Source organism: Carassius auratus, chromosome 9 (genome assembly GCF_003368295.1).
Source record: "Carassius auratus strain Wakin chromosome 9, ASM336829v1, whole genome shotgun sequence".
Lineage (NCBI taxonomy): Eukaryota > Metazoa > Chordata > Actinopteri > Cypriniformes > Cyprinidae > Carassius > Carassius auratus.
The window spans coordinates 34,488,062-34,506,033 of NC_039251.1; the positions used below are offsets into that span (position 1 = coordinate 34,488,062).

At 39.2% G+C, this 17,972-nt stretch overlaps 1 protein-coding gene across 6 annotated transcripts in view; it reads left to right on the plus strand.

The window, feature by feature from the left end:
* Positions 1-17,972, plus strand: part of LOC113109131 (protein FAM126B-like) — a 40,637-nt gene that overhangs the window by 6,055 nt on the left and 16,610 nt on the right. For all 6 annotated transcript variants that reach the window (XM_026272697.1, XM_026272698.1, XM_026272699.1 and 3 more), the window contains one exon: positions 15,646-15,726. In XM_026272697.1, the coding sequence (XP_026128482.1) occupies positions 15,646-15,726 (81 nt within the window). The remainder of the gene's footprint in view (positions 1-15,645; positions 15,727-17,972) is intronic.

A 17,972-nucleotide genomic window follows, 5' to 3' on the forward strand; every position in this document is an offset into this window, starting at 1 on the left:
ATGTGCAACACATAAACACATTCAAAAGACAATAACAAGCACTACATAACAAAACAATACAAAATACTTCACATTATCCAGTCAGAACTAGCCTTCCTAATTACTTTTGTCTCTACGTCCACCCAATATATCCCTTGTGCATTGTTCAAATTCACTACCCTTTCGTTACTCAATTAAACTGCTGTAAAATTTATCAGATTCAGATTTTTTTTTTTTGCATAAATCTATTAATCAACTTCAGTCCTGATCAAAACTACCAAACGTTTTTTTTAAATCCAATTTTAACTCTTTAATTGCCAAGTTTATAAATGATGTCACTGATTTGAGGGGAAAAAATACACAAAATGAATTATTTTCATATACAAGTCAGAAACTAAGCCTTTTTTTGCACAGGCCTATCTAAATGGTTAATGGTCCCACCTAGTGATCAACTGTAAAAATAACAAATTTTACCCCTTCCCAACAGGGAAAGCCACAAACAATCAAGAATGTATGATTATATGGTGTCATGGCTTTGTGTCGTTATAATGGAAGTCAATGGGACAAAAACAGCCACCAACAACAAATGAGGGAGAAAAAATTAAAATCTAATGCTGCACAAAACAAAAAAATGCATCAAAGCCAATGTTGCTACTAATCTTTGACATGCCCAAGACTGTTATAAAAGGTAAAATAATATCCAGTTCACAATCACTTTTTAAAATGAAAATATGCATTTTTGTGTGTGTTCCGCCCCCAAATCAGTGACATAATTTATGAACTTGGTAATTAAAGAGTTAAAATCTTGGATTTTTTTTTTACATTTGGTAGTTTTGATCAGGACTGAAGTTGATTAATAGATTTATGCAATAAAAATTGAAAAAAATAAATAAAATTATCTGATACATTTTTACATCAGTTTAATTTAGTGGATGTTTTCATCCATGAACATAACGAAAGGGTTATGAATTTGCCCACAGTGTACCGTTGAGTTTTTGAAAAATTTCAAAGAACCTTCCCAAATTATGGGTCAAAATAAACCAAAAATCATTCCATTAGCTCAAACACAGAGAAAGTTGTGGCCAAAATAAGTGTCAACTTTACCCCCTATTCGACGAAAATGTCCCCAACAACACATATGCAATATATATATATATATATATATATATATATATATATATATATATATATATAGTGGAAGACACTCTGATTTGAATTTAAAACATTTATTTTACCAACTAAACATGTTAGAAGTACACACATTGGTCCCTTTCTTTGTGTCAGACTTAACTTTGTTTGTGGTCATCCTCTAAATAATGCATTGAGTGGGGCTTGAGGAAGTGACATCGTTTGCATCTGCGCAGTGCGACCTGATGCAGCCCCTGAAGTGTGAGACAAAGAAAACATTTCGTTTAGTCTCGTTTTGGTCAAGGAAAATTAAGATATATTTTATCATAGTTTATATTTTGTAAACCACATTTAGTCTAATTTTTATTTGTCAACAATAATGCATTATACATTTAATTGATCGTCACATGACCAGCATTTACGTTACAACAAGGTTCATTAACGACCATATTTAGTCTTAATTTTCGTTGACTAAAGCAACACTACTGCCAACTACACAATAGTGAAGCTGCTTTATTAAAGCTGGTAAATGACCTTCTGTAATTAGCATACTCCGTACCAGTTATAACTGGTCCGTTGTGTTTTTATTGAAAACTTTGATGCTGCTTCTCCTTTATCCCCATTGGCATTCCAGCAGTGCTTTCCATTGGCTGAAGTCCTGTGTTAGCATTAGCAAACAGTTTAATTCAGTTATTAAGCAAAAATCCTGAACTGTTTCCAAAGGTGTTCCCCAAGGCTCAGTTCTTGGGCCACTTCTTTTTTAAATCTGTTTGCTACACATAGGTGAGATTATTCAGGAGCATGGCTTACATTTCCATCCGTATGTAGATGCACAAATCTATATTAACTCCCATTCTCTTTTTGCCATATTCTTCCATAAACAGCTGTATTCATAGTCTGAAGAAAAGGAGGGCATCTAACTTTTTGAAACTAAATCCTGACAAAGCTAAATCTTTTAGTTGGCCACAAACATCTTATATCTACTTTGGTTAGGCCTTCGCCAACTGTCTGAAATTTGAGATTGACATTTGACACTTTGCTCAATTTTATAGCCCATATTAGCAAGGACATTTCCTCATTTCAACTCTGTTTCTCATCTTTGGTCCTCCCTCAGTTGTAAAGATACTGAAACAATTATTCATGCCTTCATTACTTTCGAATAAGATTATCGCAGTTCCCTCTTAATTGGTTTACCCAATACATTTCCAATTAATAAAATCCAGTTTAGATTGTCATCAGTAGGGCTGTGTATCACCAGCAAAGTCACGATACATGACTGCACTGCACCTTTTTAGAATTTAGTAAAACAGCTGTTTATGAAACACTGCATACTATGGGGCTACTGCATAAATGGCCATTTCTAACTATTGGCAGAGCAAGCAGTTGACCTCTGCATGATGAAGGGCCTCCATAACTGTACCACAGTACAGTATAGGTAATAGCATATGTTTAATGTTTACATTGGGCACTCCCACCAGGTATTCAGATTGTTTGTGTCTTGTTTTAAAGGCCAAATATAATAATGTACTGTACTCATTCTAATACATTTATATTGTGGAGTACTTATTCTAAAATATAAAATAAATAATATTTGCATTGTTGGTAGGTTATCATTTGAAAAGTTAAAACACTCTCTACATTAAAAAATTAAAATGAGAAGAGTTCAAAACTAATGCGTTGTCTTCTGTTTCTAACACTAGACTATCCTGCCCCCTCACCCAAGATGAGTGTTAAAATAAATTTTAATTGAAATGAATTAAATATAAAGGTTTATTTTAAAAAATAGTTGCCAAATGCATAGGCTTTCTAGCATTAATTATTAATCAGAGTTGTTCACAGTGTTAAAGAGATGGATTCTCATGCTAAACATGGCCAAAGTTGTAAACAATAATTAAGAAGAATAACTGAGAATTTCTGTGCTGAAAATCTTACTTCCGAGTTGGTATAATTTTTTGCTGTTTTTTTTTTTCCGATTGTAGATCTAATGACGTAGATGAGAACGGAAGTCCTTAAATGAGCGTTTCTCCCAGTGCACACACATTGACCAGAGGAGAGTGAGGCCGTGCACATCAACGCACTTTAAAATCGTTTTATTCGAGAATGCCTCCAAATAAGTGCATTTTTAGATGTGAGTGAAAGTTTACCGTGTTCAGCTTCCCCAAGAACCCAGCGTTACATGAACAGTGGATGCAGTGTGTTATTCTGGGCCTTCTGGTCTTTTATTTTTTTTATTATTATTTTATTTATTTTTTTTACAAATCGGGCTAGGGCTCTTTAGCTTCTCTCCTTTTGTTGTGCCCATATACGTACATAGCACACATAGGCTACTGTATGTAATATTGTATGTAATATACAATACACAACACACACATATATATATATATATATATATATATATATATATATATATATATATATATATATATATATATATATATATATATATATATATATATATATATACTAGGGGTGTAACGATACGCGTATTCGTATTGAACCGTTCGGTACGACGCTTTCGGTTCGGTACGCGGTACGCATTATGTATACCGAACGGTTCGTTGGAGTAATTAATTATATTTGAAAAAAAAAAAAAAAGAGAGAGAAAGAAATATAATGATATGCGTTCAACAAGGTAGCCCAATAACCCAAACAACGTAACAGGCAACGCCCCTGACACTCCCGAAGAAGAAAAAAACACCAGCTTATATGTTTATGTTAGGCTACTCAGCAGGCGCTCGCTCACTCAGTACGCGCTGAAGGCTCGTTGCAAAATAGCCAATGCGTTTAACAGACTAGAAATGAGAAGATCCTCCAATAACCAACAGGTCTGGTGTTTGGGTGCACTTTGGATTCCCTTTAAGCTATAATGGTGATGGCAAGAGAGTGGTGGATAAATAAACAACGGTATGTCGCATCTGCAACATGACAGGGTACACCAGCGGGATTACAAAACAAAAAAAAAAAAAAAAACAGCGGGAATATCTGGGATATATGCGTCAGTACTATCTGGGAAAAGACGAAAAAAAGGAGAAACATGCACGCAGCAAACTATCCCTGCAGCATTTAGACACTATAGCTTACAGGGAATCCAACCCAAACACCAGATCTTATATTTCTGGTCTGTTAAATGCATTAGACATTTTGCAACGAGCCTTCAGCGCGTGCTGAGTGAGCGAGCGCCTTAGGGGCCGTTCACATATCGTGCCTAAAAACGCATGGAAAACGCTAAGCGCGTCTTTCTCCTGAGGCGTCTGTCTTTGCTAAGCAACAATGATGTGCTCTCTCCATGAGACGCGAAAATTTCAGCGAAGGATAAATGGATTTGCAGCTCTAAAAAATCGCTTGCAGTAGCTCTGCTACTGAATTTATTTCAAAATTGCAATCCATATACAACTATGATCAGCTGTTCCTTCATCTTGGCTGAGCTCTCAACGTTGTTACGGGAAAGGATGAAGCTGATTGGTTAGTTCTTGTCACATGACCCGCGGTGCGCTTGCGGCATTCTGAAAAGTTGAGATGTTTTTACATTTTGCTGTATCTAAAACGTATCGAACCGAACCGAACCGAACCGTGACATCAGTGTATCGTATCGAACCGAACCGTGAATTTTGTGAACCGTTACACCCCTAATATATACACACACACATTAGCATACAGGTGACCATGCAGATCATCAGGAGAAGTTGGGAGTGTGGGGAGTTATTAGAAGTTCCCAATGCTTCGGGAAAAAACGGCATTTCAGAGTTTTGATTTGATTACTACGACAAGCAACCAGCTAATTGGTCATGAGCAGTGCTCGAAATCTCCTCATTAGACGCGCCTTTAACCTGTTAGCCAGCACCCTCCATTATGGGACTCACAGCAGAAAGTGCTCTACCTAACTTATAATTGTAATAGTTTCCTACTTCAGTGTGTTACATGCATAATTTTGGTGTCTTTGGAAATAAGACCCTTTGGGCTTTACTTTTTATCAACCAGATTTGATAATGCTCAAAAATATTAAAAGTTATAGACAATGAAGTGCCTTGAATTTTTTTTTTACCACACTTAAATATTTGTTTTATTTTATATAAAAATACATGAAATGAGTCCTGGAGCAATCTAGAAAAGTAATGGGTTGAAAGCCACATGTCTCTTCAGTTTTTATTTCAAATCTGAATAAAATATAATGAAAAATGAGACAAATATGTATATTATGCAAATATTTTTCTGAGACGGTCTACACCCTCCACCCCCCAAATATAAGAAAATATATTTCCCAATAGTATTGAAGGCTTCTACAAACTATTTAGTCAGTAAACATACCAGTGCATAGTTTTTTTCAATTATAAAACACTAGAAAGAAACTTAGACATCATATAAGTGATTTATTTGAGCACTAGAAAAATACAATAAGAATAATTTGAGTAAGAAAAATAAGAATAATAAGAAAAATAAAAAAAAAGATTTAACTTTGTTTGCCAATTACAGAACATCCTGAGATTGCTTGAAATGCAGCATTTACAATGAATTACGATGCAAATAAGTGCTGATATGCTGATGGCCACTTATACAGATGGTAATAACACAAATGTGCCATAGAGTAAATAATCCACTCTCTCTATTCATATAGACTTTGATAGCCGTGATCATACAGTAATAGCGAGCTGATTTGGGCTGATTTGCACTCAAACAGATGGTAATCATGCAGATACATTCTAATTCAACATAAAAAAAACACTCTATGTAAAAACAAAACAAACAAAGGAAAAGGCGATCGCTATAAGCTCCGCCTCCATCAGCTGACAGGTGCGTCAGAGCGTGTCACGAGTGAGCGCCAAATTCAAATAAACTATCTTTCGCCAATCTTTCATTCATTCTTTTTTTCTGGTGGATCGCCTCATTCTGTTTGTGACACTACGCTGCAAAACCATGATATTCGGGTTGTGGTCGGTTGGGTCCTTTGAAATAAAGATGCCAATTAAACCTTTGTAATTTATTTACTTTACATTTATTACATTTATTCATTTAGCAGACGCTTTTATCCAAAGCGACTTACAGATGAAGACAGTGGAAGCAATCAAAAACAACAACAAAAAAGCAATGATATATAAGTGCTATAACAAGTCTCAGTTAGGTTAACACAGTACACGTAGCATGGGATTTTAAATCATATAATAAATAAAAAGAAAACCGATAGAATCAAAAAAAAATTTTAATTAAAAAAAAAAAAAAAAAAAGGATAGAGCAAGCTAGTTAGAGGTCTTTGCACATACACACACATACATATACAATTGCATAATAAATGAAAAGAAAATAGAATACAAAAAGATTAGAAAGGTAGTTAGATTTTTTAAAGAATAGAATTAGAATAGTGAGTGTTAGGGCCCTATTTTAACGATCTGAAACGCAAGTGTCAAAGCGCGAAGCGCAAGTAAGTTTGTGGGCGGGTCTCGGCGCTGTTGCTATTTTCCCGGCGGGATAAATGGCTCTTGCGCCCGGCGCAAATCTAAAGTGGGTTGGTCTGAAGCAGCTTCATTATTCATAGGTGTGGTTTGGGCGTAACGTGAAATAAACCAATCAGAGCGTTATCCAACATTCCCTTTAAAAGCAGGTGCGCAAGTTCCATTATGGATTGCTATTATTATGGCGTATTTACCAGGCGCACGCCAGGAGCGGTTCACAGCCGAGGAGACTGATGTTCTTGTAAGAGCAGTGAAAGACAGAGAAGTTGTGTTGTATGGGGATGGGAGAAACCCACCCAAAATACACCACAATGATTTCTGTCATCTCATGTGTTAAGATTTTTTTAGTGTAACAATTTATGATTTGCAAAAATAACTATTGCATCTATGTAGATTACATGAGCAAAGTGTATGCGCGTTGTGCACGCTATACATTATGGTCAAGCATGCGCCCTTAAAATAGCATAATGAACAACGCGCAACGCGCCACTGACTTTAGACTAGGTTTTTTCTGGTCAGTGGCGCAATTGTTTAATGCAACAGCAAAATAGCACCAGGGATTGTTTGCGCCGGAACACGCCTCCTTTTTTGCGCTGAACCGCCCAGGGAGCGCAAGTTCATTCACTAGTTTAGCGACGTGCTTCTGTGGAGGGAAAAGCGCGCTTTGCGCGGGTGCAAAATAGGAATGACATATGCGTCGGTGTACAAAGTCAATTGCGCTGAGTGCAAGATAGGGCCCTTAAAGTTAGAGGGTCAAATAAAGATGGAAGAGATGTGTTTTAAGCCGATTCTTGAAGATGGCTAAGGACTCAGCTGCTCGGATTGAGTTGGGGAGTTCATTCCACCAGAAGGGAATATTTAATTTAAAAGTCCGTAAAAGTGACTTTGTGCTTCTTTGGGATGAACAATCAAGCGACGGTCACTTGCAGAACGCAAGCTTCTAGAGGCACATAAGTCTGAAGTAACAAATTTAGGTAAATGGGTGCAGAGCCAGTGGTAGTTTTGTAGGCAAACATCAATGCCTTGAATTTTATGCGAGCAGCTATTGGAAGCCAGTGCAAATTGATAAACAGAGGTGTGATGTGTATTCTTTTTGGCTCATAAAAATTAATCTTGCTGCCGCGTTCTGAATGAATTGTAAAGGTTTGATAGAATTGGCTGGAAAACCTGCCAAGAGAGCATTGCAATAGTCCAGCCTGGACAGAACAAGAGCTTGAACAAGGAGTTGTGCAGCATGTTCTGAAAGAAAGGGCTTGATCTTCTTGATGTTGAATAAAGCAAATCTGCAGGATCAGACAGTTTTAGCAATGTGGTCTGAGAAAGTCAGCTGATCATCAATCATAACTCCAAAGCTTCTAGCTGTTTTTGAAGGAGTTATGGTTGATGTGCCTAACTTGATGGTGAAATTGTGATGAAACGATGGGTTTGCTGGAATCACAAGCAGTTCTGTCTTGGCAAGGTTGTGTTGAAGGTGATGGTCCATCATCCAGGAAGAAATGTCTGTTAGACAAGTTGAGATGCGAATAGCTACCGTCGGATCATCAGGATGGAATTAGAGGAAGAGTTGAGTGTCATCAGCATAGCAGTGGTATGAAAAGCCATGTTTCTGAATGACAAAACCTAATGATGCCATGTAGACAGAGAAGAGAAGTGGTCCAAGAACTGAGCCCTGAGGCACCCCAGTAGTTAGATGTTGAGACTTGGACACCTCACCTCTCCAAGATACTTTGAAGGACCTATCTGATAGGTAAGACTCAAACCATTGAAGTGTGGTTCCTGAGATGCCATTTGCCAGTAAGGTTGATAGGAGGATCTGGTGGTTAACCATGTCAAAAGCAGCGAACAGTTCAAGCAGGATAAGTACTGAAGATTTGGATTCTGCTCTTGCCAGTCTTAGAGCTTCAATAACTGAGAGCAAAGCCATCTCAGCTGAATGTCCACTTCTGAAGCCAGATTGGTTGCTGTCAAGGAGATTGTTGTGTGTGAGAAATGTAGGGACTTGTTTGAACACAGCTCGTTCAAGTGTTTTTGCAATAAAAGGAAGAAGGGAAACTGGTCTGTAGTTCTCTAAAAGAGATGGGTTGAGGTTGGGTTTCTTAATTAGTGGAGTTATACGTGCCTGTCTAAATGATGAGGGAAAAACACCAGTGTGGAGGGAAGTGTTGATGATGTGAGTGAGTGCAGGTACAACTGCAGGAGAAATGGCTTGAAGGAGATGAGATGGAATAGGATCAAGCGGGCAAGTTGTAAATATTGAGTTAAATATTGTCGATTAGAAAGGATGAGTTTTGAGACTTCTGCCTCAGAGAGTGAAGAGAAGGATGTAAATGAGTGTAAGTTTGCTGGTGATATGAGCTAAAACCAAAATCTAACCTAAACCAAATTCCACACAAAAACCATTCCAGAGTCACAAAGTTTATTATCATCTCTTCATAAAATATATCTTTAGGTGAGATGACGTACTGAACCTGACACAACCTCATAGCAAGTTTGTATGCTTTTGTCATGAAGCTTAATAGGAGTAATGCAATCATGTGCAGGTGGCCACTGATTGAGCAGGGTTAGAAACACAGTAACCAGGTTTCCATCCAAAGTTGCAAATTTTTACTTATGCACAAAATTGAAAATTTAAATACTGCATAAAACATTTGCGAATAAGCACCGTTTCCATCCAACGAGTCAAAAGAGAACAAAATCGTCACTTCCTGGTAGAACTGGCACTAGGCTATACATCCCAGTAGTGATAATCAATGTCACTACATCCTACATAGATATAAGGTCTGAAATTCAATTCAAATCTGATCTATGGAAATGTGTCTTGACCTGTATAATCAGGTCGTATTTCAAGTTTCTTTCGTAACGGAGTACGCGACATGTAAAATCACACACAAAGTGCAGAATTGTCCACAACTGACTGAATTCACTCATTAATCCACACATGGAATTCTGAACAACAGTGTATCTTCTGCTGTGTGCCTCAGCAGGAGAGCCATCCTCTTCATTTTGCCATCATTTTGCTCCACAATGTCAGCAACTGTCTCATGCTGTAATGCTGACCATTATCATTATTAAAAGAACCAATAAACAGAATGAATGGATCTGATATGATTACTTACAAAAATGGCAGTGTGAACATTTAGTACTAAAGATTAAAGCAGGCATTTGAAAAACTAATCTGAACACCAAAACACTAGGAACACTACACCTGCTATGTCTTGTGGTTTATTTTATATAGTACTATACACAATTTTGAAATATAACTTTATAGCAATTTTACCATTTGTCCCGCCTCACGCAAATTGAGCATCCATCCCACTTTTTCATTCGACCCTGCCTAATAAATACTCGGATATGCAAATTTAATAGCGAATGGACCGCGGCATACTCTTGATTAAGACATGTAGATGACGAAGCAGAGAGAGCTTTTTTCTGCGGGACATGGTGGAGAATACGACGTGAAGCGACATGGTGCATGTGAGTACCACAGAAAAAAATCTTAGCAGCGACACAGAAAACAACAGTTTATTACTAAACAATTAAATGTCTCCTTGCTAATTTAGACACATGCATAATCATTACTTTAACCGGTACTTTGTGGCAAGCCTTATGTGTGCGGTCATAACGCTTATTATGCTGTAGGATAAAGCCTATTTAAGTAATTATAATATATAAAGTGGCGACGCATTTACTTTTATTTTATTTTTTTTTCTGTCCGAGTTGCGTGCGGGTTAGTTGAAAACATTGGTCGGGTGTGAGTTGTTTATACATTGACCCGTGCATCACTGATTGAGTCCCCTCTGCCACACCCCGTTCTAACTCCTCTTCTCATAAGAGGGCTACTTCGGCTGGTGGCCAGGGTGATTTGAGGGTTACCGTGTGGACTTCCCCGATGAGCCAGCCTCCTCATGCCATAACCCCCTCACAAACGCCACAGTCGGTTGAGTTTCCAGATGAGTTTGCTGTACCCTCTCAGGCTCCTGACATCTCATTTGGGGCTCGGGAGGAGGACCTTATGTCGATCTCCGCATCACAAGGCGGGCTTGAGTCCTCGGCAGATGAGAAATCGGCTGCGTTGCCTCCCTCTGGAGTGCCAGGGTTGTCCGAGTCCGATCCCAAGCTGATGGCTGTGCTTTCCTGGGCAGTGAAGAATCCTCCACCCTGTCCCGAGCACTCGAGGCTGGATGATTGGTTCCTGGGGGCTGCTCGTGTTGACTGCCAACAACCCCCTCTGGTTCCTTTCTTTCCGGAAGTGCACCAGGAAGGGACCAGTTCATGGAAGGCATCTTTAACTGCCTGAAACCATTCTGGTACTTTCTCCACCTACACTGCCCTAGATAGCGGAACGGCCAAGGGGTATGCTGGGATTCCCCCAGTCAAGTTAAGTCAAGTCACCTTTATTTATTTAGCGCTTTAAACAAAATGCATTGCGTCAAAGCAACTGAACAACATTCATTAGGAAAACAGTGTGTCAATAATGCAAAATGACAGTTAAAGGCAGTTCATCATTGAATTCAGTGATGTCATCTCTGTTCAGTTAAATAGTGTCTGTGCATTTATTTGCAATCAAGTCAACGATATCGCTGTAGATGAAGTGACCCCAACTATGCAAGCTAGAGGTGACAGCGGCAAGGAACCGAAACTCCATCGGTGACAGAATGGAGAAAAAAACCTTGGGAGAAACCAGGCTCAGTTGGGGTCAGTTCTCCTCTGACCAGACGAAACCAGTAGTTCAATTCCAGACTGCAGCAAAGTCAGATTGTGCAGAAGAATCATCTGTTTCCTGTGGTCTTGTCCTGGTGGTCCTCTGATACAAGGTCTTTACGGGGGATCTGTATTTGGGCTCTAGTTGTCCTGGTCTCCGCTGTCTTTCAGGGCTGTAGAGGTCCTTTCTAGGTACTTATCCACCATCTGGTCTGGATACGTACTGGATCCAGGTGACTGCAGTGACCCTCTGATCTGGATACAGACTGGATCTGGAACAATGTTGGGTAGGTTATTCCAGAGTTTAGGCGCCATATAGGAAAAGGATCTGCCGCCCGCAGTTGATTTTGATATTCTAGGTATTACCAAATTGCCTGAGTTTTGAGAATGTAGTGGACATAGAGGAGTATAATGTAAAAGGAGCTCATTCAAATACTAAGGTACTAAACCATTCAGGGCTTTATAAGTAAAGTGGAGCGTAGTGTTGCGATGCAACTGTGTCCACAGAGCGCCTCTGCATGGCTTGGTGGTCCCAAGCTGCCCTCCAAGGCCTGTAAGTACTCATCCACGCTTGTGGCCCAGGCTTACAGAGCTGCGGACCAGGCCGCTTCTACCCTGCACGCCATGGCCTCCCTTCAGGTATACCAGGCGAAGCTGCTCAAGCAGCTGTACAGGGGCAGTGCTGACACGGGTTTTTGCAGGAGGCGTGCTCCTTGGGTCAGGTGATGTCCACTTTGGTGGTCCAGGAGCGCCACCTATGGCTGAACCTGGCAAACATAAGGGAGTCTGATCGGGCTCAGCTCCTCAACTTCCCGGTCTCCCAGGATGCCCGTCACTGAGGGCGCCCCCCTGGCTAGAGCTTCCCAGTCCGTCCCGCTAGCTCATCCGGAGCTGTCATGCGCGCAGAGGTCATGACCCTGCTGGCAAAGGGATTGATAGAGCCGGTCACTCCAGCCGACATGTAGTCCGGCTTTTACAGCCCTTACTTCATAGTAACCAAGAAAACAGGTGGGTTAAGGCCAATCCTGGACTTGCGTGCCTAGAACCGAGCTCTGCACAGACTCCCATTCAAGATGCTAACGCCCAAGCACATTTTCGAATGCATTCGTCCGTTGGATTGGTTTGCAGCAATCGATCTGAAGGACACATACTTTCATGTCTCCATTCTTCCTCAACACAGACCGTTTCTTCGGCTTGCTTTCGAGGGGCAGGCATTTCAGAACAAGGTTCTTCCATTCAGGTTAGCCCTGTCTCCCCGCGTCTATACGAAAGTTGCGGAGGGAGCCCTGGCTCCTCTCAGGGAACAAGGTGTCTCTATCCTCAACTACCTCGTAGACTGGCTGATGAATAGAATAGAATAGAATAGAATATACTTTATTGTCCCCTAGGGGAAATTTGTCATGGACTCAAAAATGCATAGTGCATAAAAGCAGCTGCCATTACAGAAAAAAAAATAGATTATATATATATATATATATATATATATATATATATATATATATATATATATATATATATATATATATATATATATATATACATATACACATAAACACACCAAGTTATTGCACACTTCTTAGACCTATCTTTTGCAAATCATACAACTCTAATTAAAATTTTGATTTAAAATTTTGATGGTACGAAGGAAAATTTAAAACGATTCAGCTTAGTTTTAGGTATTCTTTATCTTCTGCCAGAAGGCAAGAGCTCATATTCTATATTGAGGATGTGGGACGGGTCCAGCAATACTCTCCGCACCTGCCTAAGTACAGATTGCTCTGAGATGGACTGAAGGGAGAACTTTTCAGTCCTCCCCAAAACCTTCATAGCAGTCTGTACCAGGCACTGCAACTTTGACTTAGACTGTGTGGAGAGATTGCCGAACCATGGGTTCATCCCATACCTAATAACACTCTCCATCACAGCTTGACAGAATATAAACACATCTTAATCTGCATAAAAAAATACAGTCTTTGCTGTAAACGGGAACAAACATAATATACATGGTCCCTCCAGCTTAAAAGGTTATCCAGGTGGATACCCAGATACCTGTATGAGGTGACCTGTTTGATCTCCTTCCTATGAATAGACAAGGGGGTATGATCCCCCACCGACCGAGGGTCAAACACCATCTCCTCAGTTTTATAAATGTTAATGGTGAGATTGTTCTCGTCACACCACCTAACAAATTGTTTAACCTCTGAAAAATACAGTGATGGGTCTGAATTCTGGTGAAGCAAACTGAGAATGGCAGTGTCGTCAGAAAATTTTAAAAACAGGTTTCCCGGAAGACTATTAGTACAGTCATTAGTATAAAGAGTGAACAGAACTGGTGAACTAACACAACCCTGAGGTGCCAGCAGCACACCAGCAGACATCACAGCACCCAAATCATCACTGACTTCAGAAACTTCCCACTGGACTTTGGATTCTGTGCCTCTCCAGTCTTCCTCCAGACTCCAGACCGAGCACAGGTGGTGCGGGGACCCTATAGGAATTGCTGTTTATTTTTATTCTTCCGCTTTTTTCCTCTTTTTTTTTCTTTGAAATGAATCACATTTTTGAGGGCTTAAACATGCTCCAAAACTTTGCACACGCATTAAAACTGGTGAAAATGTACATCTTATATAGGTTTCAGAAGTGGGTGTGGCAAAAAGGCTTGATAGCGTCACCTGTTAAATTTCAACGGAGTGCACCTCGAGCTACGTTTCACATACATGCATGAAAATCGGTTCACATTTATAACACACCATTACCTACAAAAAAGTATCTTGGTACAAAACCCAACAGTAAATAACAGCAACTAACACTAGCAAACAAAAAATATGTCATTGTGTGCTAAACATGTTAGAAATATTCTCAAACATGCTAACAAGATTTACTGTTTGCTAGAGCATGCTATTAATACTATAAAAGAGGAAGTTTCTGTAACTCAGGCAAGCAATATCTGATCTGCGCCACACTTGAGATGTTTGATAGGAGTCCTGTCCTGAACACATCAACATGCCTGTATTCGGTTGTAGTCATAGCACCACCTGCTGGCAACAGGAAGTGTCTTTTTTAATACTGTTATGGACTCCTGGCAACATATTAAAAAGTTTCAGCAAGTGCTAAATACTCTGGCTAAAACATGCTAGCAACACTTAGCTAAGCGCTAAGGCATGTTACTAATGCAGTGAATGGGGAAGCCTGTAACTCAGGCAAACAATGTCCGATCTGCCCCAAACTTCACAAGTTTGTTTAGAGTCGTCACCTGAAGATATCTGCATATTAATATTTGATTATACTTTGTGAAGAGTGGGGCAGGGCTGAGAGCCATGGGAACGGAGCGAGGCTGGTGGAGTGATTGGGAAACGAGCGACACCTGCTCTACTCACTGGTCTCGCGTCCCACGGAGGAGATAGAGGGATATAAAAGAGGAGCAGCAACAGTGAAGGACGAGAGAGGACCAGGCCTGGGTTTTATTTTGTGTTTGGTTTTTATTTGTGCGCGACAGTCGTCCGCGAGGGGATGTCGCACTGTTTTGTGTTTATTTTATTATTGAAGTCTCTCTTAATTGTCCGCCGGTTCCCGCCTCCTCCTTCCCGATTATTATGAAGTTTTTATTATTACATACTTATAGTGCCACCTACAGGCAACAGGAAGTGACATGTTTTACACTGTTATGCACTATTAGCAACGCAGTAAAATATACCATTGTGTGCTTAACATGCTAGAAATATTCCCAAAAATGCAAGCAACACTTAGTAAGTGCTACAGCTTGATATTTATACTATGAAACAGGAAGTTGTTCTAACCCTTGCATACAATGCCCAATCTGCCCCAAACTTCATACTTTTTATAAGAGTTCTGGCCTGAGCATAACTAAAGGTCAATATTCGATTGTAAATATAACATCTCCTGCTGCCAACAGGTAATTCATTGTTTTACACTAACTTAAACATGCAATGTCCAATCTGCCCCAAACTTCACATGTTTGGTAAGAGTCCTGGTCTGAGGACATCTACATCAATATCCAGTTATAGTCATAGCACCACCCACTGGCAGCAGGAAGTTTGGCACATATAAGGGAATCTGGTGCATTTATCCAACATTAACCACTTTAAAATCTGTTTCCCAGCAGCCATTGGGTAACGGTGAGCCCGGGTGCGAGGGCCCTTTTAACGCTGCTTGCAACTTTAGTTTCCAAATGAAATGCTAAGTTTACTTTCATCTGAAAAGAGCAAACCCCTGTTATATTGATAGCTTTTTTTTTAAATGGCAAAATGCAACTGTTGTTAATTTAATGTAATATTGATACCAACAAATTGAATGAAACAAACTTTTAAGAAAAAAAGAAAAAAACACTCAAGACAATCTGATTATGTAACACCCATTATTGTTTATTTCGCAGGAAATCGTGGATAAAGATGGAAATGGCAAGCTGTTATCATTCCTGATCCCGTCCCTGTCCAAACCATCCATATATCATGAGGTAAACCGCTCACATTTACACCTCCTGTTAAACCTCAGAACTGAAGGATGTTCCTCTCTTCATACCACAGTCACACACAGAACATCCACTGGAATATATTACTGTAACTACTACATTTAACTGCATATAATTGCAAATGGCTGACACACTGTTCAACACAAGTTTAATTTGGGGCAACCTTACATCTATATTTACAAAGCAGTATTTATGAGTACTGTGAACTTATTTCATTTGAGCTCAGTAAAGAAAAGTGGGACAGCACATGAAACAAGTGCAGATCTCCTGCATATTAATCCTGTGCTAAAATACATGAGTTAACAAATCAGTTCAACATTTACTCTTATTTACTGACAGTTTGAATTCACATAGCATTTCTTCTAAGTGCAATGAGTTTTCAGCCATGTCTGTGTGAAATGAGCTTGTTTCTTTGAGTAAACAGGACAGACATAGGAATGCTGGGTATAATTCGAGTCTGTTTGGTGCTAGGAGTCTAAGTCTTCTCATAGTTTAAGAGCATTCGGTCACATTAATTAGTGCATTAGTTATTATGAACTAACAGTGAGCACGATCTGTATATAGCATCACTTGATATTGGTTAGTGTTAACTTGTACAGGTGTCTTTACATTACACTCTAAAAACTGCTGGGTTGAAAACAACCCAATTTGGGTTATTTTGACAACCCAGCGCTGGGTCAAAAAGGGACGAACCCAGCGCTGGGTTATTTTAACCCAACCAGTTGGGTTATCATATTTAACCCAGCCTGCTGGGTTGCCTTTTTTATGGTTTAAAATGACTTTATTGCAGGGTTTAAAAAACCAGAGCGGGTGTTTTTTATCACTGTATTTCAGAAGGAAAACTACTGTATTTAGAAAATGTTCAATATCATTTCGCATGTGCTTGATAAGGCAGCGTTTGTGAGCGCAGCACCGCTCTGCAGCCGTTACCGGAGAAACCTACCTCTCCCGCTCTTAGCGCCTCCTGCTGGCAGAACATAAACTCGCAGAGTGCAGCCATGTGGGGAAACAATGCATTTCTACGTTAAAATTAACCCAAATTGAGCTAGGCATTAAACCTACAAATGTTGTTCATTTTAAATATCACTTTTACACACAAATAATAATTATCAAAAGGAAAATATTTATTAAAAACAAGAGAAAAGTCAAAAAGTAACATGTTAGAAGAAATGCAGAAAAGGATGGCATTAACAGCTACAGAGTTCATAAACAAAGCATTGAACATTTGATGAATATAACTTAAGATCAAATTGGACTTTGTTCAATTGTATATATTGTATAAAAATATATGAAAACACATACAATAAATTTACAATTAGTTAGGTTTTTTTCCAACTATTCTGGCATGACAGTACACAAATAAATCACAACATTAACTTTGATATTCTAACACTTAACAGACGCATGTGTGTGTGTGTGTGTGTGTGTGTGAAAGAATGTGAGCAGGTGTATGAATGACAGAGTGTAAACTCTTCTACTAAACACAGAAAAAGCATTTAACTTTTTTTTTTAACAAATTATACACTTACAGTTTGTTTCATAGTCCATGAATACAGATCATATATCACGGTCAGTGTTCATGATCTCTTTAGCATAACTGATGTTATCATGAAGAAACCCCATCAGCACAGCATGTGACATCTACATCATCCAGGGCAGCGTCCTCCTTTAAAACCAGTGCTGTTTAGGGGAAAGAAGATTCTCCTCTCTGACCAGCATTCATCCCAGTCACCGCCTGCTCTTCATCAGTGGCCTAAGAGAAACACATTTGAAAAAATTAAACATTTAATTAAACTATCCATTTTCAGGTAGAGGTGTATTCACATCCGTAAGGATAGGTAAATAATCGGTTTTAAAGTTTCAACACTTTGTGCGGTTGTTTAATGTCTCAGTCCACCACAGCGCTCCAGAATGCTATAATGGCAGCACTAGTGTGAGGACAGGCGATATTGTTTGAATAAATATTGCTTTCAGAAAGCTTCTTTACTGAAACATTAAAACAGACATGACATTCACATACCTCACAATATTCATGTACATGGAGGGCTGCTCTTCAAACCGTTAGTTCACCAAATAATTAAAATGTTCATAATTTACTCTCCTCATGTTTTTCCAGACTCATACAAAATCTGCTAATTTTTTGGAAAACGTATGAATATATTTAATATTCTCTTTTTGTGGCCTCCATTGCTGGTCTGGGAGACCAGTATTTTATTTTGAACATACATGTT